This window comes from Temnothorax nylanderi, unplaced genomic scaffold (assembly GCF_030848795.1).
Source record: "Temnothorax nylanderi isolate EJ_2023f unplaced genomic scaffold, tnyl_v1.0 TNYL_tig0294_pilon, whole genome shotgun sequence".
NCBI lineage: Eukaryota > Metazoa > Arthropoda > Insecta > Hymenoptera > Formicidae > Temnothorax > Temnothorax nylanderi.
The window spans coordinates 35,983-63,389 of NW_027249356.1; the positions used below are offsets into that span (position 1 = coordinate 35,983).

Sequence of the window (27,407 nt, forward strand, 5' to 3'; positions counted from 1 at the left end):
TATCTTGGTCTGTCTTTTTTTTCTCCATTGCTTAACTTCTATTCGCCTCCCGACTTGACGTATACGCTACTATACTCGTCCAAGACGTTATTCGCGACATTTACAAGCTCTCTGTCTTTCTCTTCAATCACTCTAAAAAAAATGTGTCGTCTTGAAGTGATTGATCTCCCTAAAGGATTTAAAAGTTACGCTTTGCGAAGACATAAGATATACGTTAGCTGGAAAATCGATTCACAGCGGGATTAGAAAAAGACGGAATGTTATGCGGTCGGTTCTTCAACAGTATAACGGGTGAACGTTTCGCGACTAGGTTAATCCACTTGCATATCGGTCATTGCGATCTCGCTCTTGTACATACTTGACTCATCGTCATGAGACTAGCTCCATTGTTCGCGAAGATACTTTTCTCTTGTTCTCTCTTCTGCTACCCTAAGGCGCGCGCGCGTGTGTGTGTGTGTGTGTGTGTGTTGTGTGTGTGTGTGTGTGTGTGTGTGTGTGTGTGTGTGTGTGTGTGTGTGTGTGTGTGTCAAACGTTTTAACTATTATTAACAACTTCAGACACATTACATTTTTATTTTTAAGTAGTAATTTTTTTCTGTGGTATACATATGTATAGCATTAACAAGGTGTACAACTAAAAAGGTTACAGATTATTATTTTTAAAAAACTAAGCAAAATATTAAATTATTGTTTTCTTTAGAAATAATAGTCCGTAACACCTTTAGCTTCACACCTTGTACATACTGTTTATAAGATTATAAGATATATTGTTTATAAGATTAAGATGCGTAACACTACAAAAAGGCGTGATATCCGTACAAAATTACCTTTTTAAAAAAAAAGGTAAAAAAAGGCGCCAAGTACACGCATAGTAGTGTATATGTATTATGTTGTTACCTCGAAAAAAACAAAGTGGTAGTATAATACCTCCAAATAGCTTTACCCTGTACATACTGTTTATAAAATGCGTAATACTACAAAAAGGCGTGATATCCGTACAAAATTACCTTTCTTAAAAAAAAGGTAAAGAAAGGCGCCAAGTACACGTATAGTAGTGTATATGTTGTTACCTCGAAAAAAAAAGAAAGTGGTAGTATTATACCTCGAAAAAACCTAAGTAACAAGTGGTAGACGTACTCTTTGTATCTCGAAAAATCTCGAAAAAATCTAAGCAGTAGTATCTTTATTTCCAAAAAATTATAACCCAAGTGATACACATCACAAAACTATGTTACCTTATCAAAGAAGAGTCGCGCTTCAAGTGATCTATTACAATTACAAAAAAGAAATGATATCTCTTTAAATTACAGCGCCAATTACAGAGAGAACATATATATTGCCTCAAAAAATAATTGTTGCACTACTTTGAAAAATCTTTACATGGTGTCAATTAGAAAAAGAATGTATGATAACAATTTTATAAGATTAAAAAATTTTATTTAAATTTAACAAGGGAATACAAGATATTTAAATACAAAGTTTACATGTGTATTTTTTAGTGGTCACAAAGAATTACAGAGGAACAGTACAAAATAAAAATATTTTATTAAAATATTTAATCCAACGAGGGAATACAAGGTATTTAAATACAAAGTTTATATATGTATTTTTCAATAGAATAAAAGATTTAATCACAAAGAATTACAGAGATAGTACAAAATAAAAATATTTTATTAAAATACATAAATTTTTCTTGTAAAAAAACTTGGCGCTGCTAGACCTCGAAATTTTAAATAAATAAGGATAACAATAAATAAAAATAATTCATAGAAGAATGCGACGGGAGTAACAAAATGATTATCAGCGTGGTGTGTATGTGCGAGCGAGTGATATGGGTGTGCGTGACGACGGCGAATAATGCGGCTTATAATTAAGTATAGGATAAGTTTATTTATTTATTTAAAATTTCGAGGTCTAGCAGCGCCAAGTTTTTTTACAAGAAAAATTTATTTATTTTAATAAAATATTTTTATTTTGTACTATCTCTGTAATTCTTTGTGATTAAATCTTTTATTCTATTGAAAAATACATATATAAACTTTGTATTTAAATACCTTGTATTCCCTCGTTGGATTAAATATTTTAAACAAATGTTTCGCTCGACAAAGTAACAACTAAATAAATTCAAACGGCCAATTTCGAGCAATTATCAGGTGTTAAAGAAAATTATTTAATACATTCAATATAGTATACAAATTCGTTAACGTTTCGCGCCTTACTTGGCCTTCCTCAGAACAATAAAAATTACAAAAACGCATATATATCTCGCATTATTCTAAGAGTACAACGAATCAACTCATTACGACGCCACAATTTGCATTAATCCGGTCTCACCAAAGCAATCGGACAGTTAGTCATATTGAAGTCAGAAGTGTCAATTATTCGTCAATCCACGCACTGAGTCGGTCGCTTCTCCCGCTGTATGTCCCTTATTCGTCCATCAAAACTCATATGGATGTAAATTCCTTGTCTCACAACCATCTTAGTGATATTGAATGTATTAAATAATTTTCTTTAACACCTGATAATTGCTCGAAATTGGCCGTTTGAATTTATTTAGTTAAATATTTTAATAAAATATTTTTATTTTGTACTGTTCCTCTGTAATTCTTTGTGACCACTAAAAAATACACATGTAAACTTTGTATTTAAATATCTTGTATTCCCTTGTTAAATTTAAATAAAATTTTTTAATCTTATAAAATTGTTATCATACATTCTTTTTCTAATTGACACCATGTAAAGATTTTTCAAAGTAGTGCAACAATTATTTTTTGAGGCAATATATATGTTCTCTCTGTAATTGGCGCTGTAATTTAAAGAGATATCATTTCTTTTTTGTAATTGTAATAGATCACTTGAAGCGCGACTCTTCTTTGATAAGGTAACATAGTTTTGTGATGTGTATCACTTGGGTTATAATTTTTTGGAAATAAAGATACTACTGCTTAGATTTTTTCGAGATTTTTCGAGATACAAAGAGTACGTCTACCACTTGTTACTTAGGTTTTTTCGAGGTATAATACTACCACTTTCTTTTTTTTCGAGGTAACAACATATACACTACTATACGTGTACTTGGCGCCTTTCTTTACCTTTTTTTTTAAGAAAGTTGATATTACTAGATATCAGAATGCGATTATCTTTGTCGGTAATGTTCTTATTATTTTCTTCACCCAGACAATTGATGCCAATGCCTAATGTTCAATACATCCTCATAATTAAAAAATATCTTGAGATTAGAAAGTTGAAGATGTCAAGAAATTCTAAATTAAATTGATTCTAATAAATTAAAAAAGCTATGTACTTCATTATTATATAAATGCAATAAAAGAAATCATAATATTAGCGAATTGCGATGTATTTTTCTGCATATAAAAACAATCGTTGTATATTAAGGTCGTTTTACATTAGTCGCAAGCAATTCATATTGTCACAAGTCGCAAGAAGCTTGCGATTTGAGCTTTTACATTGCAGTCGTCACAGTCACAGTCAATCAAAGAAGAGAATTTGTTGTAAAAATTTTGTTCTAAGCAAGCAGAACTGCTAGTAATACAAGTAAGCTATATTACTACTTACGAATAATAACGTAGTCGCAAACAGCAACCGCAAGGTTTGACAAATCCAAAATTTGTGTCTCTGCAATTTGCGACAGACAATGAGCATCGAGCTCCGTTGTCATGGCATCTATTTGCGGCTTGCTCGTTTGTTTTGTATTTTGTTGTAACCTGCAAAGTTAATTATAAGTTAAAAAATTCTATTTTAATTCTTGCGATTGCTATTTGCGGCTACTTTACGATCGGAAGTAGTACTGCTTGCGTTCATGCGCGATTTGCTGTTTGCGACTAATGTATTGTAGAATGACCTTTTACGTTCGTTGATAAACGCTTATACTATATATCAATATTTTGCGGTTATTTGCACTGAATGGAAAAAAATAATTGGTGAATAGCAAAAATAAGATAGCATATAAAATATAATTTTGCAGATATACATAAAATTATCGTGTCAGCATATCAAGATGATGACCAAGGTAATATATCTCACTTTTACTAGTCATAAAGTTCATATTATTTACATAACTTAGAATGGCATAAACGCAAGTTTATATAAAATGTTATAACTCTAACATGCAAAAATAATACAACTTTCTCGATGAAGCTTTCTATATTCTCGAGGAAATTGGATTTGAAAAGCGAGCGATTAATGTATCTGTTATTTGTTAATATTACATCGTGTTGTCAGGACGGATCACACGACACTGTGAGACTTAATTTTCTGACTTCCCAATTTGGAAACATACCTTCGGTACGACGGAAAACGTGAGCAATTATTAATTTTTTTATATCGCTGAGGATGGCTCAATCTGAAACCGAAACGTACGGAACAATTTTGTAATTTTAAAAATTAAAAATACATTAGGTTGCTGATATATTACGCACTGATATAACCGCGTTGTTACTCTCAAGGCCAAATCACGATTGATTATTATATATTATCGAGAGTCCTAAATTATTTTATTAAATATAAAAGTCACTCATTTCAACGGTCAAAAGTGTATCTACAAATTAAAATTACAAGTCACAATCAATAAAAAGTTATGACAATTTTCGTTGGTAATGCGCGAAGATAGAGTCCCATACTTAAAAATGAAGTTCAATATAAATGAAGTCAGGGAATGTACCGACTTATTGATCACTGTACATATAAAATACAAAAGAACAAAATGACTACCCATGAGGGCAAAATATGCAACTTACGTCCATTTCTATACCAATGTAGATTAACTTTAATCGTGGTTTAACTTACTTTTCATCTTTTTCTAGTTCTTAAAATTAGAGAAAGATAAAAGGTAAGTTAAACTGCATTCAAAGTTAATCAAGATCAAAGATTATCTGCATTGATAGAAACGGATATTAGAGAGTAATTGGCGTATTCTATTTACAAATGTTATGATATTTATATAATATTGTATAACTTTAATTAATCTCTCAGAAATTGTTAAATAGAAATACCTACGTTTTCATAATATTATATGTATGTGTAATAACTGTTAAAATTCGCGTTAAATTACTAAAATTTACATTGAGAATAATGACAAAGCCCTTCAGTTTCTAAAAACATGAATTATAGTCATGAGTAGAAATACTAAATTAACCGTCTTGTTAAGAATTAAACACATTAAAAATTAATAAACGTAAAAAATCTGCAGAGATTTACTTCAATACATTTTATTGTTACATTCCACCTTTTACAATATGTTACAAAGTAAAAAATATTAAATAGAAGCCAACTTCCCAATCAGCAGACAATGTTTTTTAAACGTGTTTTTAATATTTATTTTTTATTAATTATACATTTATACAATCCATTGTAAAAATAATATTTATTTAATGTTTATTAAATATTTATTTCACATTGATTATTTATTTGAAGTAATGATTTAGAAAAAATATTTATTAAACGTTTATTTAACGTTTATTTAATATTTCTTTTACATTAATAATTTATTTACAATAATGATTTAAAAAAACATTTATTTAACATTTATTCAATATTAATTTAATATTTATTTTACATTACTTATTTATTTGCAATAATAATTTTAATAGACATTTATTTAATATTTATTCGACATTAATTTAATAATTATTTTACATTACTCATTTATTTGCAATAATGATTTGAAAAAACATTTATTTAATATTTATTCGACATTAATTTAATATTTATTTTACATTACTTATTCACTTGCAATAATGATTTGAAAAAAACATTTACTTAATATTTATTCGACATTAATTTAATATTTATTTTACATTACTCATTTATTTGCAATAATGATTTTAAAAAATATTTATTTAATATTTATTCGACATTATTTTAATTCTTCGAGTGGGTGTCGGCCACCCAAACAAAAATTCAGGCCCGATATTTTTAAGATAGGCTTTAATAAATCAATGCCCCTCCACCTAGGATCCCTATGTTTGAGTCCTTCTCTCGAAGATGCGTACAGAAAGGCTTTAAGCCATGTCAGTTATGTTTGGTAAACATTTGAAAATTATTATAGGTTAAATTGTGACCACCCGGGGTGTGATCTCGATCGGTGTATATTTCTTATTGCAACCAAAAATTACAACATTATTATTCATCCAGCATATATATATTTCGGGTTCTGCATATTTTATTTGAACAACACCCTTTTAAGATGTACCGTTTCATGACTTTTTACGTGTACATAATTAAATTGGAGATATGAGACTGAATCCATCTGGGTGTCGACTAACCAGTGTGGTCGAGGCGTATTAAAAAAAGAGATGTGGCCTTGGGAGGGTTAATATTTATTTTACATTAATTATTTATTTGCAATAATGAATTGAAAAAACATTTATTTAACATCTATTCGACATTATTTTAATATTTATTTTACATTAACTGTTTATTTGGCATAATGATTTAAAAAAACATTTATTTAAAATTTATTCGACATTATTTTAATATTTATTTTACATTAATTTATTTATTTACTGTAATAATTTGAAAAAAACGTTTATGTAACGATTATTCGACATTAATTTAATATTCATTTTACATTAATTATTCATTTGCAATAATGATTTGAAACATCGTTTATTTAACATTTATTCGACAGTAATGTAATATTTATTTTACATTAATTATTTATTTGCAATAATGAATTGAAAAAACGTTTATTAAACATTTATTCGACATTAATTTAATATTCATTTTTACATTACTTGTTTATTTGCACTAATGATTTGAAAAAACATTTATTTAACATTTATTTAACATTATTTTAATATTTATTTTACATTAATTATTTATTTGCTATATCGTTTCATTCAGATGGCGCGACGCGTGAGTCGCCACTCTCAATTAAGTGCCCCCACCTCTTTCCTCGCTCTCGTTCGGTGTCATGGCCGCGCTTGCTGCGTTTCTTCGGACGAGACGAGTACGTTTTCTTTTTTTTCGTAAGTGATTGAGCTAAGTATTCGGCACGTATTCTGGAGACCAACCGAGCGAGATTTGACTTCCCAGGGAGAGCTCACCGCCAGGAAAAGGAGAGCTGCGACAGCTCGCGTCCGAGAGGAAAAGATTGAGGCGAGGAGTCCGGTCCAGCGAGCAGGGCCCTTCCGATATTCTCATTTGGGACGCCATATTGGATTAAAAAACATTTTAGAACACGTTAAAATAGATGTTTTTGTAACATTAAAAAAACATTTTCTCAAACGTTAAAATAAACATTTTCAAACATTAAAAAAATGTCTTTTTAAACGTTAAAATAAACGTTTTTTTAACATTAAAAAAACACTTCCTTAAACGTTAAAATAAACGTTTTTAAACGTTAAAAAAATGTTTTTTTAAATGTTAAAATAAATGTTTTTTTAATTAAAAAAAGCGAACTTAACCCATCATTTTTAACATTTTTAAAAATGTTTTTAAAAATGTTTTCCAAATGTTTTTAAAAATATTTTTAAAAACATTTTTTTGCTGATTGGGTTGTCAAGGCTCAATGCGGACAATTTCTAAATAATGATTTTTATAATCTTTTTGAAGATGTTCCGTTAGACATGAGAAGAAACTCATGGTTTCACTTATAGATGGTTGTCCTGCACATTCAGCAGAGGTTCACGACAATGACTAAATAATAATTATCACGGATTGGTCGTGAATGAACTGATGTAGCTTGGCTTGCACGCTCTCCAGATTTAACGCCATTGGATTTTTGGCTTGGGATGCTATTAAACAAAACTGGTCTACGAAAAACCGGTTAATAACATTAATTCTTTACGAAGAAGAATTATTCAAGCATGTGAAACACACACACACACACACACACACACACACACACACACACATACAAAAAGTCTGTCTTAATGATCAAGGCTGTCACCTTGGACAAAATTTATGATTATGTTAAAATTTTCATACTTTGTAATAAGTAATAAAGTTAAAACATACTATTAATTTATTTATTATAATCTAAAAATAATTTCATAAAATTTTATAATAAAATGTTAGAATGTCAATATCTCTTAAACAAAGCGTTTACGAGTATACCTTCAGAGGAAAATTTTTTTTTATTTTGAGGTCCCAAATTCATATTTTAAGTTAGGGCATTTAACCCTGAAACACTCTGTACTTTAATTTAATCGAACTTGTATAGATAAAGAAAATACAAAAACGAGAAAATTTTATTTATAAAAAAAACATACTTTTTTGTTTTATGAAACAGGATATACTTTTAGATAGGCGAAAATATAAAAATTAATTTACTTTATTTCCAATAAATATAGCCAAAATTATTTAACATTTTTTAACTATTTTGCATCAATTTTTTCAAAAATGATGCAATAGCAGCAAAATTGTGAAAGCAGATTCAACTTTAAGCACATCAAACTACTTTGGTGAATATTACGTATTCTTAAAAAAAAATTTACGCAAGAATGTGTTATTAAACTCGTCAAACTCGTTGGCTTGAGTGAAAAACGCATCTGTGTCTCATTCTCCTCACGCTCTCTCACTCGTGTTCACATAGGGGAGACCGGGGCTAAAAGGTCAACGGGGTTGAAGCGTCAAATCAAATATCTCGGAACCTGTATATTGTGTGAACTCGCTATTAACATTGTAAACGCTGCTTATGGTACCCATGTGACCAACGGAGTTTCGGCAGGTTACCTGCCGTATTATGATTTTTACGAGGACAAACGTGTTTTCGGAAGGTGAAAGTTACATTTTCTGCGCGTGGAAATTTTGTAATATCTGCAATAATATTTGCTCTCCAAATCTCGAGGTACGTGATTATAAAGAGTAATGCATGCTGAACACGAATCCAGTGTAGTTTTTTTATTATTGTTGATGTCTAATATTTCGTGGGCGATCAAACCTGAAACTTGTGTTTGGGGCTAATCGGTCAGTAAGCAGTCCAGATGCATTTCCAAGGCATTTCCAGGCTCATTGCATATGGAATATGGATGAGACGGGAATTACAACCGTTCAGACACTGAACAGAGTCATCGGACGTCGAGGAGTGAAACAAGTCGGGCGAGTGACTTCTGCGGAAAGAGGAACCCTCGTAACTATTTTTTAATAATGTTTCGCATAAAAATTTTAAATAAATTTTTATATTTTTCTCTTAAAAAACAATTATTAAAATGTATCCTATCATTTTTCAGGATTAGATGTACGTATATGTATTGAAAATGCAGTGTGACGTTTAAACCCCGGCATTTTTGAGATTTCAATTTTTCCACCGTTGTCGTTTTTGCTCTATACCGGTTAAACAAAGCGACGTAGACAAAAATTTCCTATATAAATTTTGTAGCTAAAGGTTCACTCTTTACAGTGGTATACCACATTTAACTAAAATTATTTATTTTGTTGTTAAAAATCGGCACCGAAAAAAAACTGACCTTTTAGCCCCGGTCTCCCCTACTCTATCCGGCTCACCTTTTTGTCTCTTACTCACCTTACCTCTTCTCGCTCCAACTCGGGTAATCTCGTTCTTTCTCCATTATATTTAAGCTTACTTAATATATAAATAATATTATATGTTAAGCTTTTTTAAACTTATTTAAATTATAATGTTTTATATTAATTATATATATAATCTTTTTTTATTTTTAATATTTTTATAAAATTATTTGTCCTATTTAAGCATCACTATTACTAGCTTATCTAAAGGGAATGGAATCGGTGAAATGACGGAAAACAGACACAGATTTTAAAAAATGTTTTATATTTTATATTTTATATTTATACACAAATATAATTTGAAGTTTTACTTTTCTCCAAATAATGTATTCAAACAAAAAATTTCATATTTTGAACCCCAAATGTTGTCACAATTTTTTTTCAGAATTCGTCTCTCGAATCGCCTTTTTATCATATCCGGAATGTTTATGAAATAATTGATTCGGATATCTTCTAATTGCAGCCACCCCTGAAAAAATAAAAAAAAGTAAAAAATATTAAAAATAGTAAATGTAGAAAAATAAAAAATAATATTAAAAAATATTTAAAAAATGTCATGCACAACTGATTGCGTGGAATCCGCACACGCACCACATCATGTAGATGTACCTCTTGTATAGGTAGGTTGTCCACCCACAGCATCTTTAATGTAGAAAACATACAATTAATTTTAAAATGTAAATTAAAAATTTACTCGCAAATCACCGTAAGCACCCCATCGGCGGGATACGTAATATTAATTAATTCCTGTGCGCGGACCATTTTAATAGCAACTTCTTTGATAGATGAATCGCAAAGACTTTTTAATACTGAATGGCAAAAGACTGAGCCAGAGCTCAATTTATACCCAGCGAGAAATGACCCATCGAATCGACGTCCAATGTCCGTTTTCACCAACGTCGTTCAATTTTAACCTTAGTTTAACTCACTCTTTGTCTGTTTCTAAGGGAGACTGTTAGGCCCAGTTTCACAAGTGTCGGTTGACTTTTAATCTTAGATTAACTCACTCTTCGTCTCCTTCTAACGTCCCCCTTAGAAAGAGACGAAGAGTGAGTTAATCTAAGATTAAAAGTTAACCGACACTTGTGAAACTGGGCCTTAGAAAGAGACAAAGAGTGAAATGAACTAAGGTTAAAGTTAAACGACGTTGGTAAAAACGGGCATAATTGACGTCGAAATCATAGATAATACATTATATCGAAATAATGATGTCTGTTAAGTTAGCACCCCCGCCTCCTCCCCCACAAAAAACCGGAATAACACATATGCAGAAATTAAGTGCTCTTTATGTGCTAATTATGTGCTCTATTCACGATTTTTGTACTTGAGCGGTTTTGCGGGAAATCGTAATTGAAAGTGGGGATGCTGGCTTAACGTAAGCTAGCACCCCTACTCATTAAAATTACATATAAAATAAAAAACTCAATATGCTAGAATTATGTGCTTTTTATGTGCTTTCAAATGTCTCAAACAAAATTAGTCTATCTGTGCACCCTCGTTTTTCACTCTCGTCGCGGACGAAAATGCAGAGGAGCATCGACCAGCGTTACGCAATTGAATTTTGCGTGAACCTTGGAAAAACAGCTTCTCAGAAACGTTTGAAATGCGCTGAGGACAATGTATGGGAATACCGCTTTGTCATGTGGAAGGGAAGCCGATTAGGCCTGTTCTATACAATCAGTCGTATATCGTAGTCGGATGTTGGAACGCAGCCGACGGTCCAATGGGAGAATTTCTTTTCCGAAAACAAATTTTCCTCATTGTACCATCGGCTACGTTTCAACATTCGACTCCGACATATGTAAAACGATTGATTGTAGAACCGGCCTTAAGATGAACAGCGCTCTTCTGGGCGACCTTCGAAAGGCTCGGGTTCAACTGATTGTGAGAAGGGTCCAACCGTATACCTCAGATTCCCTCTCAACTACCTCACTTTCTTTACGCAGCCCTTCTGGGGAACGTAAAAAAATCATTTTCATTACTTTCCGGACACACCCCTAGTAGCATTATACATTGGCTACATATTGGCAAATGTTGGCTTAATATTGGTTTTATTGGGAATATCATGGCCAATATTGCCCAATGCAAGGATAATATTGGTTATTAATAAAATGCTAGTACACTACCAATATTGCAACGCCCAAGACGACACCAATATTGGTAGCAACATACATGCGCATGTGTTGCCAATATTGCAACGCCCAAGACGACACCAATATTGGTAGCAACATACATGCGCATGTGTTGCCAATATTGCAACGCCCAAGACGACACCAATATTGGTAGCAACATACATGCGCATGTGTTGCCAATATTGCAACGCCCAAGACGACACCAATATTGGTAGCGAAATGCATGCGCATGTGTTGCCAATATTGCAGTGCCAAAGACGACACCAATATTGGTAGCAACATACATGCGCATGTGTTGCCAATATTGCAGTGCCAAAGACGACACCAATATTGGTAGCAACATACATGCGCATGTGTTGCCAATATTGCAGTGTCCATGACGACACCAATATTGGTAGCAAAATGCATGCGCATGTGTTGCCAATATTGCAGTACCTATTAATTATGTGTGAATATTTTTTATATTTAGGCTGCGTTTGCGTCGACGCTTTCAGCGCTGAAAGCATTGCTCTATCTTCGTTTCATATTCAATGTGCAACAAAGACAGAATGATGCTTACAGCACTGAAAGCTTCAAAACAAACCGCCCAGTACTTTTAAATTAATATAATTTTTATATATTGTGATACTTCTTCTCTGTAGTTATAATTAATTAAATTATATTATTTTTCGGAAACCCGCGTTTTTATAAAATCAGAGTAAATCGATTGTAATGTGCAATAAATCTCAAAATTGCAATCAATCGTAATTTCTTTAATTACGTATGCAAACTGTAATATAAATTTTGCGCATTTATTAGAGTGCCAGATGTACAATCTTCTTCCAACCCATTTCGCGCGTCTTTACACTCTACGTTGATTCGTTGATACTATAGAGATACAAGCCAATCATGTTCCATTGCTACTAAACGCCCAATGAGAAGAGATCTATTTCGCGCCAAGTGAGCTACCAAGCCCAATATATATATTCACTCGTACACGGCACTACACGGTACTTGGTCTCAGTTGAAATTCATCCGATTAACATACGTGAGTTCGTTACCGTAACCTTGAACGGGAGTGAACGTGTTTGTGCACGTTTTTGCATCTTTTCGGAGACGTGAAATAAAGGTAATATATATGTATGCATGTGGACAAAAAGATTGTCCGGTTAAGTTTCAGAACGCATACTATTTATATTTAATATCCAGCTACCATGTCTAGCAATTACCGCGATTTTTTTAACATTTTAACATATTTGACATCTTGTTTATCTGCTCTTATGCATTGTACTCATCCACTTCCAAATGGGAAACTTAAACAAATCCAAAACTTAACCTTTAAAGGATAACCTTTCTGTCCACAACCATAGTTTTCCTTCTTAAATTGAGATTATATAATTTTTCTTTGAAGAATCTGATGACCGATGTTTTCATCCTTTACTTGTATATTTTAATAAAAGTATGTACGATATATGTATATCTGTCGATTATAAAATTGTTGCTTTGTGACCGCTTAAATTGTTTGTCAACCAGATCTTTATTTTCCAGAAATTATTCCATAAATCTTATCACTTGCTTGTTCGCGTTAGATAAGAACGAGATAAAGTGATATTTTACAAAGTCAACTATTTTTGAGTGTTGGCATCAAATCTTGAAATTTGCTTGCCTAAGAAATTAGGAGAGGAAGACTCGCAGCCAAGGTAAGAATTAATATATTTCTTACCAGGATTTTTTGTACCTTTTACCCATAGATGTATATAATAGACTAAGCATTCCCATTAAAGATCTTCCGACAAGATCTTTCCTTTTCTAACATTTAGGTTAGGATACGATTAGAAAAGGAAATCGCCACTGCAAGCATATCTTCTGTCCTTCAAATCTTGCCGGAAGATCTCCAATAGGAATGCTCAGTCTATATTATATACGTCTATGCTTTTATCTCTTTCTAATACACCGTATACATATATTATTTCTGAAATTATATTTTGCAGATTTATTACGCTGCTTTAATTGTGAAATTCCATAATTTTTATATTCATTTCAATTTTGTCCTCTAAAATACTCATACTGCATCATTTAACGCTTGTTGTTAATAAATAGAGAGAGTACAGTTTATAATTAGACTCACATATTAAATACGCATATATATTTCTTAAACGCACATATAACATATAAGTATTATTGCAATGTCTTTAAAGAGAGGTACTAAATGGAAAAGAATTAATGAAAGAGTTAAAAAACATCTTGCAATACTTGAAATAGAGGATGAAGAAACTAATAGTGTTGAAGAACCAATGAGAACAAAATATTCTAAAGAATCTCTTAATTCTGATTTGTTAGAGCACTGCCAGCAACTTAATGAAAATGAAATCCTTGATGATGAATTATTAATAAATGAGGGAGAAACTATAAATTCTAATTGCAGTAATAATGAATTTGACAGCTCATGTTCTTCTATTGAGTATTGTCTATTTGAAGATGATTTTAATGAAGGAAATACTAACGATGATAATAGTGCAGGTTTTTCTATTAGTAATACTTTTAATGTCTTAACAAATTCTACAAAAAAAACGAATCGTAACTTAGCGAGTGATCTTGCCCAGTGGGCTCTTGAATATAGAGTCTCTCACACAGCTTTGAATTCTCTTTTACGTACATTACAAGAATACAATCTTAATGTATGTTCTGATGCTAGGACTTTATTAAAAACTCCAAAAAATACTTCTGTTCTTGAAATGCATGGTGGACAATATTGTTATTTTGGAATTGCCAATAATTTAAAAACTTTGTTTGTAAAAGTACCCGAACTGAAATGGCTACAAGAAATAAATTTGTTTGTTAACATTGACGGGCTACCATTAGCCAATAGTTCATCTATTCAATTTTGGCCGATACTTTGCAAAATAGATCAATCATTTCGTAAACTTGACCCTTTTATTGTTTCTGTATATTGTGGCCAATCTAAACCTCCAGATTTACATGAATATTTGAAAGATTTTATCCAAGAATACAAAAATCTTTGTGATGTTGGCCTAGTTATCGATACAAAACTATACTCAGTTACGGTTTCTGGCTTTATTTGTGATGCACCTGCTCGAGCTTTTGTTAAAGTAATTAAAGGACATAATGGTTTTTATGGTTGCGAAAGGTGCACACAGAAAGGAACACATCCGTTTGGTGCAACAATATTTAATGAAGTTGATGCTGAAATAAGAACAGATGAGAGTTTTTTGCTGCAAACGCAGTTGCAGCACCACAATGGTATTTCTCCTTTAACAGAGATTCAATTTCCTATGGTTACAAAATTTATATTAGATTCAATGCATCTTGTTCATTTAGGAGTTATGAGAAGAATACTCTTACAAATGGTACAAAGAAATAATTATTTTTGTAAATTAGATATAAGGACAATTAATGTCTTAAATAAGAGATTAGAATCATTGCACGAATACATTCCTATAGATTTTGCAAGGAAACCACAATGTTTGAATAAAGTAAAAAGATGGAAAGCTACTGAACTACGCCAATTTCTTTTGTATACCGGACTTTTTGTTCTTAACGGAATTATTTCAGGCAATCGTATCGAACATTTTAAGATTTTTCATGTAGCTATATTTATTCTTTCACATCCAAACTTAGCAGTTCCGTTATGTAATTATGCACAGACTTTACTGATAGAATTTGTTAAGACTATAGATGATTTTTTTGGACCAAGCTCTAAAATTTACAATGTCCATAATCTTGTTCATCTTCCAGATGATGTTAGACATTTTAATAGGCCATTAGATGACATAAGTTCGTTTGATTTTGAAAATTTACTTGGGAAAATAAAAAGATCTCTTCGGAGTGGGAAAAAACCGTTATCACAATTATCACGACGCACAGTGGGGCCAAATCCTAAAAAGCTGGTCAAAAGTCGAAAACGTTTTTCAATTTGGATGAAACTCAGTACCCGGAAGTTTTTGGGCTCGCTGATTACGAATCCAAAGTCAAAATTTGAAAAATCAAAATGGATGGTTTTAAATATAGACGATTTGTATAGAAAAAACGTTTTATTTAGGCTAAGATTTAAATTCTGTCCTTTTCAATGATCATTAATTAAAACTCGATTTCTAAATAACAATAGAAAAATAAAAGATTAAGAATGCTGTCAAAATTCTAATATCTAAATATAAAATTATTATAAAAAAAATTTTTAATGTTATTTATTACATCAACATTAAATTTCTTATTAAATATGTAATTGTTCATGAAGGAAGAAAGTGAAATAAAAAGTGAGAACTGCAAAATAAATATATCCCACATAGCACGTAATATTACAGAAATATTGCAGTAATATTGCAATATAGTAGAAATATTACGTATTACAATGAAATATTTCAGAAATATTACTGATGTATTATACGTTTTTAAATAATATTGAAATATTACAGTAATATTGCTGCAATATGTTGTTGAAATATAATACTTTAAGTAGCAAAATAATGTCAAATGACATTTTAATGACATCTTATTAACGTCATTAAGACGTTATTAAGGTATCACACAATCATACGTACGTATTGCACAGATAATATATACCAGTTAAAGAATTTTGGACTGAAAGAAAGAAAAATCTGAATCAAAAAATGTGATGGAATCAAAAGACTGACTTGTACTTTCGGGGAATAAAAGTGATTAAGACAAATTTTATAAGTGGTATTTAATTTTATAACTTGTTATTTGTTTTGTAATAATAAAAGGTAATTATATATACAATTAATTTTTAATTAAGAGCCAGTAAGTAAATTGATAATAAAATAAATGGATAAAATTTAAAATTCATATTTCTTATATAATCAATATTAAACTTTTCAAATTACGAGTTTGTCACACGGATAAACAGAACGTTTCTGTGTGCGTAAGTGGAGGGAAGAACGCTAGTGTGTGTGGCTATGCGCTTGGTCGCAGCACCGACCCCCACCATTCCCGGTCTTCTCTCGCTGTCTCTTGCAGGAGTCGGTTGGCGAGCTCGATCGTGTTCGGACGTGTTTTGTCCGAAAGCAAATTTTTTTCAAAGTATTGCGACTGTTACTGTCTGCATTGTTTAACTATCAGTACCTTGTATCGGCGCCTCTCGAGGCCTACAACCTTTGTAATTACGCCGCTTGCGGCTTATAAGACTAGTGGTTCGCCCTGGCCGTTTTTAGAGCAGCACTACTGCTTGAAGGCCATCATTACATAGGAAGAAGAAGCTGTCTCTTGCATGGCTCCGTGGGACCACGCAATCACGTAGTACGACACCGCACAGAAACAATCGTTTTAATTTCAGGTAATTTTTCTTTATTTAATAAATATTGTTCACACAAATATTTTTAAAAGTATTTTCGTATAATTATTACTAATATGTACATTGTACATATATATTTGGCGATTTGTCGTTAAATCCAAAAATAGAGATTACGTGGCATGGTCTGCAAAAACCAAAAACCACGTTTATATCATAAAAATTATTTCAATGACCATCTTAAAATACATATATTTGCCTTTGTAACCTTATTGAACGAGTTTCTAATGAAATTATTTATTAACGGCTTTATTCTTAAATCTTGATGCTAACTTAACCTCAAAATTTTTAACAGTTTAATCCAACTGGAGCCCTCAGTTGCAGATACGTGATAGAAATATGCCGATCCCAAATCTTCTAAAAAGCAGTTTAATCATTAATTAAGTGATTTAACCATGATTATTTAACCATTTACGTGATTTTATAATAATTATTGTTCTTATACTATATATTACAGTATTGCTTTCTATCAGTGGATGTTCATGCAGTCCAGAGCAGCATCAAGTAGTTTGATAGAAGAGCAAAAGATTTATTTATTAGATACGTAAGTAAGAAAAAGTTAAATTTGATATAAACCATGCTTTCCAATATTAAAATCGTCAATACTGAAAATCCAAAGTATACGTGTAACATTTATAACTACAGATTTTAGTATACATAGATAGTGAATATCGGAATACAGATTCATACTTAACCTACTTTTATGTTTAAAATATATAATTAGATGTAAATAATAATTACTGTTTTTGTATTATGTTGCAGTGTTACGTTGCTTTCCATCAGTAGAAGTTCACGCAGAGCAGCACCAAGCAGTTTGATTTCTATCAAACTCTTCTGAGCGACAGCTTTATTTATTAGATACATAAGTAAGAAAAATTTAAACTTGGTATAAACTGCGTTCCAATATTTTAATATCCAGTACTGAAAATCTAAAGTGTATGTATAACATTAACCATAGATTTTCAGTATAGACAGTGAATATTGGAACACGTCATACTTAACCCCGTACTCTTATGTTTGAATATGTAATTATGTATGAAATAAACAGGGTGATTTATTTCGTGTGCCAATCATCTCCGCTCTAATTATCTCAGAAAGTATTGATTTATTGGAAAAATGTTTTGGATAAAAGTTGGAGGGTTCAAGGAGGACCAATAGACAATTTTATTAGATTTTGAGTCCGGGACCTGTGTTAAGCCTAATAGGATCCAAGTCAAATTATTTAAATATAAATCCCTTTTTTATTGTATCATCTTTTTCTACTAATTAATATGAACAACTTTTGTCTGAAACATTTTTTTATTTGCCTTATACTTTTTGAGATATTCAAGGAAAACTTGGTTTCAAGAATATACTGTTGCAATAGTATTCTAATTTCTTTAAATAATTGTGTACACATGAAAGCTTCAAGGAAATGTATACACAAATATTTAAAGAAATTGGGGTATTATTGCAATAGCATATTCTTGAGACCATATTAAGTCAAAAAGTCTTGTATCATTTTTCCCTCCGACAAGCATTTATCAAGATATCATAAGCTAAATATTAAAAAAATTACCAAATTTTTCTTGAATATCTCAAAAAGTATAAGGCAAATAAAAAATGTTTCAGACAAAAGTTGTTTATATTAATTAGTAGAAAAAGATGATGTAATAAAAAATGGGAGTTTTTATTTAAAAAATTTGACTTGGACCCTACTGGGCTCAACATGGGTTCCAGACTCAAAATCTAAGATCATCCATTATTCCTCTATGAACCCTCCAACTTTTATCTGAAACATTTTTCCAATAAACCAATACTTTAGGAGATAATTGGCACACAAAATAAAACTCACCTTGTATAATCAGATATAAATAATAATTACAGTTATTGTATTATGTTATAGTGTTACGTAACTCTTTATCAGTGGAAATTCATACAGTGCAGAGCAGAGCAGTGCAGAGCATGGAGCAGTTTTGAAGAAGAAAGAGATAGAAAGATAATATCAATATTATTTTCTTAATATTATATGTAATACTATTATTAAAAATAACAATTTGATAAAATTTAATAAAATTTATTAAAATGGTTTAATTTTTAGCAATATTAAATAAATATTGTCTAATATTACACAAATAATATTATTGCGTTAACAATATCAATATTATTTTAATATTGTATGTAACAATACTATTAAAAATAATTTAATAAAATTTAATAAAAATTATTAAAATGGTTAAATTCCTAGCAATATTGTATAAATATCACGCAAATATTACAGTAATATTACCGTAATATTACTGATATATATTACAGTAATATTACTGATATTCATTTGCGCGGACATTTTAATATTACCGAGATATCTCAGTAATATTACTGCAATATTTCTGTTATATTTCATTGTAATATTGCAATGGAAAAATAATATTGCTGCAATATTACTGAAATATTATGTGCTATGTGGGATATTTAATAAAACAAGATTAGTCGGTCTGACTGGCAGTAATTTATTAGTATAACGACATTTCAACCCTTACTTTGGGTCCTTATCAAATTAATTTAACAATGCTGAAACAACATAAATTACCGATAATCAACACATGCTACAAGAATGCAAATTAATAGATCGTGATACAAAGTACAATAAATATTAAATTTACATAGATCATTGTACGTCAAAATTATAAAAATATTTGAGTCATACTTAAAAATTGTGTAAACGGGCGGTGAATAAATATATATTTATTAAAATACAGTCAATCAACAACTTTATGCATCGTCATCAGAAGAATAATTTGATTCACAGTCAGTCGATTCAATTGTAAGATTGCTGGAGCTTTCCTCACTCTCTGTAATACTTGGCGCAATTAATAATAAGGCTGTTTCTGGTAGCAACGATTTTAATTTAAAAGTATAATATTTATAGATAAATTGACAATTACACATTCAATCTTATAGTTACTATTATTTATTCCAATATATATATATATTTTTAAATTATTTATGAAAGTAAATTGCGTATCTTAAAACTCAATACAATAAAGACCACAAGAAAATAAAAAGAAACATTAATTTAAATTTTTATCCGCACGAATAAACCGGGCTAACTAAGAACCAACGCGGTAAATGATGCGCGTAAGTTTTATTTATATTTTTATTTTACATATTTTCCAACCTTTGACTGCGTGTTGACAAATCTAGTCGGCACGCAGTTAAAGGTCGGAAAATATGTAAAATAAAAATATAAATAAAACTTTCGCTTCAAATTTTAAATTTTTATTTTTAAAATATTCTCCACAGTGACAATGAAAAATTATTAATCCTCATTTTTTATGGATTATAATTCTACGCTTTAAATTAGAAATATTTTAGCAGGTACCTAATTTTTCGCTAAACGCCTTCCTAAAGGCCCAAAATTTTGGGCCTTTTGGAAGGGGCTTAGCAAAAATTGACTTGATACAAAATATTTCTATCTTGAACCGTAGAATCAAAATGCGCAATAAAAAATGGGGATTAATATAATAAAAAATTGACTTGGGCCTGACTGAGCCCATATAGGGCCCCGGGCCCACAATGTGAGTACACTCCTGAATAGATATTTCAAAACCCTACAACTTTTATCAGAAACATTTTTTCAATATTTTGCGTTTTTAATGTTTAAAGTTCAATTCAATTCAAAAGAAAATTGTTTTTCATTACAAAAACTTGCACCAATAGCAGGGTAGCAGCTAGTAGCAGCAGTTTTTTGTTGTTTTCATTAAATAATACTTGAATCTACAACATGCAATAGGTCTGGTCGCAGAACTCTACAGAACTCATAAACTTTTCTCTACGTTTCTTAAATTTTCCGTTGCAATTTTACGTTCATTTTCGTAAAACTCATTTGTTTATTAATATTACATAAATTATTACTATAAATTTTGTAATACGTGATAATATTCTACTTACTTCCAGCTGTCGAATCCATTTTGTAGATTTAAAATTGCTTTATTTTTATAGCTTTGGCGTCCTCCTGAATATAACGTTTAAAACTCGGCTCCGAACACGACACGTCTTGTTCGAGCGAGCGTCACTTTTGAACTGACGTGTACGAGCAGGTATAAAGGATAGGACGTTTTCTAGTCTAGAATCCGACCTTCGGACTATTACTCAAACAAACCCACCACTTTAAATCCTCGGAATCGAAACTTTATTTTTCGACTTTTGGCCAGCTTTTTGCGATTTGGCCCCACTGTGCGACGGATCTGATTACCAGACCTTGTGATCTGATTATATATAAATCATATTTAAATTAAATTAACGCTAAATTATATAAAATTCTAATAAGATTCAAATGACAGATATAAGTTCATATATGATTATATTATTTTTAGTTTAAATTATGAGTATGTTTTGCAAAATAATTCGATTAATATATTTATTTATAAGAACTATAATATATATTATATAACAGTTTTTTTCACGAATTATTACAGGTAATTTCACTGTTTACGAAAATATTTAATAAAAATTAATGTCAATTTAAAAAAATTTAGTATCTTATGCAAAATTAGAAAAAAAGAAAACTTAAAATAACACAAGCAATGCGAGAAGTGCCGTTTTCGGTCGAAGCGGACCTTGGTGCTTAATAATATTTCACAATATCAATTATTATTAAATACGTTTTTCAGTTTTTTAAACATGTCTGTTAAGTTAACACCCTCCCCCCACAAAAAAATGTTATTATATGTTTATAGAATTACTCGAATACATATAAAAAATAAGATAATTTTTATTTACTACTAGAAGTGATTCAAAGTAAACCAAACGTTCGGAACTTTTACGATTGCTTTTTCTTTATCATAGAAACGTGATTGTACACCTAAAAATACATACAATACACAATACATAATACATGTTTGCTACATTTGCATTCTATTTGTGTTGAACGCCTTGCTTCTACTATGGAACGTAATGTGTGTAACATAATTGAAATTCAAAACTCTCCTAAACTTAAACATTTATTTAAATATAGCTTCCAATTATCACAAAATATTTGGTGATAAGTGTGAAGATAGCATATTTAAAAGTTTGAAACATATTTAAAAGTTTAAAACGTTTACTTTATCTTCCTTATAACTTAACTGCGCGCAAGTTTGATTGTTGACATATAAAAGCATCGCACTGCTGAGCATTTCTTCTTGTTCACAATCTTTTTGATATTTAATCTTCTTAATATAATATTGACAATAAGTAATGGACAACGTGGAAAGTAAAACGGCGATAGTCACAGGAGCCGGGGCCGGCATTGGCTACCACATTACCGAAGATTTGTTGCGTAAAGGCGCGAAGGTATTTTACAACCGAAAATTAAAAAATGGAGAAAAACGGTGTATTATCTCTCTACCTTATTATAATAATTCTAGAAAGTCGCCATTCTCGATTTGCCGGTAGAACGTTGTTACAACGCAACAGTAACATTGCAAGAAAAATTTGGAAAAGAACGTGTCGTCTTCTTTCTAATTGATGTAACAAACTTGGAAGCGTACAACGGCAAATGCCGCGAATTTCTTAAATAATTTTTATCAAACTATTTATTATTTACATTTTTTATTTTACATTTTTGAACATGAGATATCCATTAAATTAAAGTATTAAATACACTAACCGATTATTTTTATCGTCAGAAACCTTCAAGCAAGTTATTAAGACTTTCAATGGTCTTGACATACTTGTTAACAATGCTGGAATATGTAATGAGCGTTGTTTCGAGCAAACGTTTGCTGTTAATGTCGTGAGTAATAAAACATTAAACTTCAACCAATTAATTAAATTATTTACCAATTTTATTAAGATTTGCTTCTTAAGAATGTTAATCGGAAATATAGATTATCATTAAATAAGAATTTTGGAATATAATATATTTCATAGAGTGACTGATTTATTTATTATAAATAAATACATTAGCATGTATTATATACATATATTGTTCGTATTTATATAAACATGACATGCAATTTTTTAAATCACAAATATATGTACTCGTATATATTAAATAATGCGTAAATATTATTTACACATTTTATTTCTATAGATAGCGGTAATTCGCGGTTCGCTATTGGCCTTAGATTATATGGGCAAACATAAAGGTGGCAAAGGGGGTACCATAGTAAATATAGCGTCTATGGCTGGGTTGGGGCCTTTCTGTTCATGTCCGGTGTACTGTTCTTCTAAATATGCTGTCGTCGGATTTGGCTCCAGTCTTGAGGTAATTTATATTTATACAATATGAATCCTCACTCTTGCAATATTACTAATATATAGATAGGCTTTTACAATGACTATATTTTCTTTTAATTCTTCCAAAAGGAAGCATAAAAAATCATGCGTACAAATAATAGAAAAAATTGTAAAGAAGTTTCGAAGATATTCTAATTTTGTTAAAGCCATAAAGGATATTTAACCCTCCGAGGCCACACCTCTTTTTTTAATATGCCCCGGCCACACTGGGTGAATACATAACTGACATGGCTTAAAGCCTTTCTACTGTACGGACCTTCGAGAGAGGGACTCAAACTAGGGATCCTAGATGGAGGCACACTGATTATAAAGCCTATCTTAAAAATATCGGACCTGAATTTCTGTCTGGGTCCGCCACCCAGTGTGGCCTCGAAGGGTTAAAAGAACATCTTATAGACATATTTATATACGACTGTTGTATTCTTTCTTTTAGCTTTATAATTATAATCTTTATACATACCACTAAAATACTTTATCATGAGAATAATACATGCCCTCTGTCATAATAAAAAGTCTTATTAAAGTAATAGGGAGTTTTTGCAATACCGTTTTTCAGATACGGCAATCGTATCTGAATTGTTCAGATACAGAGTGAATGTATCTGAACAATTCAGATAACGTTTACCGTACCTGAAAGACGGTATTGCAAAAACTCCCTAATATCTTTTTTCAGAAATCTTATGTCAAAACAGGAGTTCGCATTCTAACAATATGTCCTAGTTTCACAGAAACGGCAATAGCCGTGTCTGATGTAAGCAGATGTCTCGATTTTATCGACGAAGATTATATTAAATTCTTAGAGAATATAGATGAGGGATACAAAGTTATTCATAACCCTCAATCGTAAGTATACAAAACACACAATGAGAACGGTCACATATGATACCTATAATTAGCACAGCAACCACGTTTGCTACTAATTTATAATTATGATTGTAATTATAATTAAGATTAGAATTATTACTTTTTGACTGACAGGAATGCCGTTCTTCTTATCAAATGCACTTTTTGATTGTTTTATTATTAATATTGCCTTTAGCACAGAAAACACGCACATGTGAATATCCTATATATATACCAATAATAAGAGAAAGATACAAAAATGACTAACATTATCATTATTATATTATTATAACATAGTAATAAGAAAATTGTATCAAAATCTTGTCGGGAACCTAACGCATTTGTTGCAGTGTTATGCATGTGGCACAGTCTACAGTTATGGCGATTCAAAAGGGTAAAAACGGATCGATTTGGGTTATTGATCGTAATGAGCCACCATATTCGCTCAAATTACCGCATTACGATGCCGCTTAGATGTGAAATTCTTCAAACACGCCGGAAACTTTATACGAACAGTTTGAGTCACATATGCGAAAGATAGAAGAGAAACCTATATTTGAATCATGAAATAATGCGCCTGCTACATCAATATATGACAGTACTATAAAATAAATAAATAAATAACTCTAATAGTAATTCTAGTAATAATTCGTTTTAGTAACATTTCTATTAAAGTTGTAACGCCTTAGTTCCTGCTTGCAACGCAAAGCAAAAGAGAAATTAATTTTTACTTTAAATAACGGAAAACAATAATAACGCAAAGTGTGAAAATAAAATTAATAAATCAAAGTTATATAGTAAAACATAGCACATGCTTTAAATAAACTCTACCGTAACAATTATTACACGTTCTGCTTATATTAATAAGATATTAATCTATATTAATAACTAAATTTATAATAAATTTCGTAATTCTTAAAAAGTGTGTGTATTATCAACAAATTAATAGACGGCAATACGAGTCAGTTGCGTTTACTTGCGCACCACGTACCGCGCCTGACTCGTATCGCCGTCTATTAATTTGTTGACATTTTCACGAGTCTAATGATATATTTGAATTTACGCAGGCTGAAACATGCGTTTGTTAAATTTATTAACCGGTTATTGCGATAAATATTACCACATGCCTCGGTAGTCGAATTGGTACGACGCCCTTCACAGAATGAGGGAGGTTCCAGGTTCGAATCCTGGCTGAGGTAATATTTTTCGCAATAATTTCTTTACAGTTTTTTAAATAATTAAATCGTGTAGATTTAATTCCGGGGAGGGAAGGGTATTAATTTTCCAACGATAGCTGTGTTTCAAGTCCGACAAATAATCGGTGCGCAGTTTATTAAGTTGGAATATATGTATAGATATATACATTGTAATTCGTTACTTCTGTAACTATTTATTTTTTTACTTGCGCACCACGTACCGCGCCTGACTCGTATCGCCGTCTATTAATTTGTTGACATTTTCACGAGTCTAATGATATATTTGTGTGTATTATATTCTTCCAAAGTTTGGTTTGGTGGACATTTTATGCTATTATACATATAATAATTGCAAATGCAATTCAGGTTGAGCATAAATAAATAGTAAAATAACATAAAAAAAATAAAATAACGAAAATGTCACATTCTACTTAGAGTTTTTAGTAGAAGACAAATACTTTTATTAAATACCCAAATGTCATATACGTGTATTACATGTTGATAAGTAATTATTTGATTTGCTTTTAACATTATGCGGTTTATTCTACACAACATTATGTTTCTCTTCCCAACAATAACAATAAATTTGAAAAATTATCTTAATATAAATTAACTTTAAACAAATTACTGTAATATAAATATAGAATGCATTAATAAAATTTTATGGCTATTATACTTAAATTTGGAAATAATAATTTGTCTTTATAGTTTTGTAATATGCATAACTATAAACTTTCCAACACCGATAATTTTTCCTTGTTGGGGGGATTCCAGTTTGATTGGTAAAAAAATCGATTTTTTTTCTTGCGCATAAATAAATAGTATAAGGTTTCAAGAATATATTCCCAAAGTGTTATCGTCGAATTCATAAAACTGACGAAACTAGAGCCCCTTTAGTAAGACGTGCTTTGAATCGATACAGCACAATTATGCGGTTGTACCGACTTCGCAGTTTCCTCGGCATTCTATCATTGTGGGAACAATAAAATTTTGTTTATACCTGCCTAGATTCTCTATAGTGTTTGGTCCTATCTGGTATAAATGTGTGTTTGTATTTACGTGTATTTGTGTGTGTATATATGTGTGCAAACCGTGATGAAAACCGCCGAACAAGAATTCGTCAAAGAAGAGAAAGGCATTGTATAGGCCCGGTATAGCGGATTGAGTGTTATTTAACTGTATGTATCGTGAAAATATCAAAAACTTTATTTCTTTATTCAATTCTGACTCTTTTGATCGGCCATATTGAATTCGCTATTTTGAATTTTGCAAATCTATTAGATTCGGATTCAGCAACTTCAAAAACCTTTATACAGACTTTGGTTCTTACCTTTGGATCCAACCAATCATACTCAATTGCTACTTAGCGGCTTAGTGAGCGGTCGTGCTTCTGGATGCACCCAATGATTTCAAATATGTTGAAGCAAGAAAAATATATTTAGCAACTTAATTCTCTCTCTTTGTCTCACTTTAATATCTTAATTGAAATAATGTCATATTAATTTTTTAAGATATTATATTTGCTACAATATATATATCTATATATATAAGTACTTGACGTCTGTATGTATGTATGGCTGACCGCGAACTACTCATTCGTTAGTGGACCGAATTTTTACCATTTTATATACAACATTTTTATTAGATTGAATTGGGAGAATATCCTTCTGTACTTTAATATATTTTTTAAGTTTGTTCAAGCTATAAAAAGACAAGTTAACATTTTGAGCTTTAACAACCCTTTTAAATTCCTCAGAAATATTCGAGACATATGGAACCGTAAACCAAGTTCGTCGTTCTTCTTCAATCTTAGGTGGAAGTTCGTTCTGTTTGCGAGTACATTTGAGTAGGTAAGCTAGGCGGCTTCTAACCATGGGGCAATGAGGGGGGGTGAGGGGCGGGGGGTATACCGCGGGCGGGGGGTCGGGGGGGGGGGTACCGCGTTTTCGGGCGCCGCGGGGGGAGGGGGAGGGGGGGGTACCGCGTTTTCGGGCGCCGCGGTGGGAGGGGGAAGGGGTGACCGCGTTTTTTGCCGCGCCGCGGGCGGGGTGGGGGAGGGGGTGACCGCGTTTTCGGGCGCCGCGGGGGAAAGGTCCGCGGGGTGAGGGGACCCGCGTGCAACGGCCGCGTCGGTCCGCGTGACGTCACATGGCACGCTCCCGCTCGCGTTATCTC

At 31.3% G+C, this 27,407-nt stretch overlaps 1 protein-coding gene and 2 long non-coding RNA genes across 3 annotated transcripts; 2 read left to right on the forward strand and 1 right to left on the reverse strand.

The window, feature by feature from the left end:
* Positions 1-9,717: 9,717 nt before the first annotated feature.
* On the reverse strand, positions 9,718-21,151 carry LOC139780730 (uncharacterized). The gene is made up of 3 exons (XR_011720321.1): positions 20,863-21,151; positions 10,087-10,137; positions 9,718-9,964 (listed from the first exon to the last, which is right to left on the reverse strand). It is a non-coding gene; the product is annotated as an uncharacterized lncRNA (long non-coding RNA).
* On the forward strand, positions 16,554-19,005 carry LOC139780729 (uncharacterized). The gene is made up of 4 exons (XR_011720320.1): positions 16,554-16,917; positions 17,390-17,476; positions 17,695-17,798; positions 18,818-19,005. It is a non-coding gene; the product is annotated as an uncharacterized lncRNA (long non-coding RNA).
* An 892-nt stretch (positions 21,152-22,043) lies between the features above and the next one.
* On the forward strand, positions 22,044-24,878 carry LOC139780732 (15-hydroxyprostaglandin dehydrogenase [NAD(+)]-like). Its single transcript, XM_071719458.1, has 6 exons — positions 22,044-22,245; positions 22,320-22,446; positions 22,581-22,687; positions 22,988-23,161; positions 23,867-24,036; positions 24,387-24,878. Exons 1-6 carry the CDS (start codon positions 22,150-22,152, stop codon positions 24,508-24,510), a joined length of 798 nt encoding a protein of 265 aa, XP_071575559.1. The 5' UTR covers positions 22,044-22,149; the 3' UTR covers positions 24,511-24,878.
* Positions 24,879-27,407: the final 2,529 nt, after the last annotated feature.

Bases quoted from the DNA above. Each gene is read 5' to 3' on its own strand.
- LOC139780732 (XM_071719458.1), top strand. From the start codon at position 22,150: ATGGACAACGTGGAAAGTAAAACGGCGATAGTCACAGGAGCCGGGGCC. The intron at 22,688-22,987 runs GTGAGTAATAAA...TTATTTCTATAG, and splicing joins AAACGTTTGCTGTTAATGTC to ATAGCGGTAATTCGCGGTTC. The intron at 23,162-23,866 runs GTAATTTATATT...ATCTTTTTTCAG, and splicing joins GATTTGGCTCCAGTCTTGAG to AAATCTTATGTCAAAACAGG.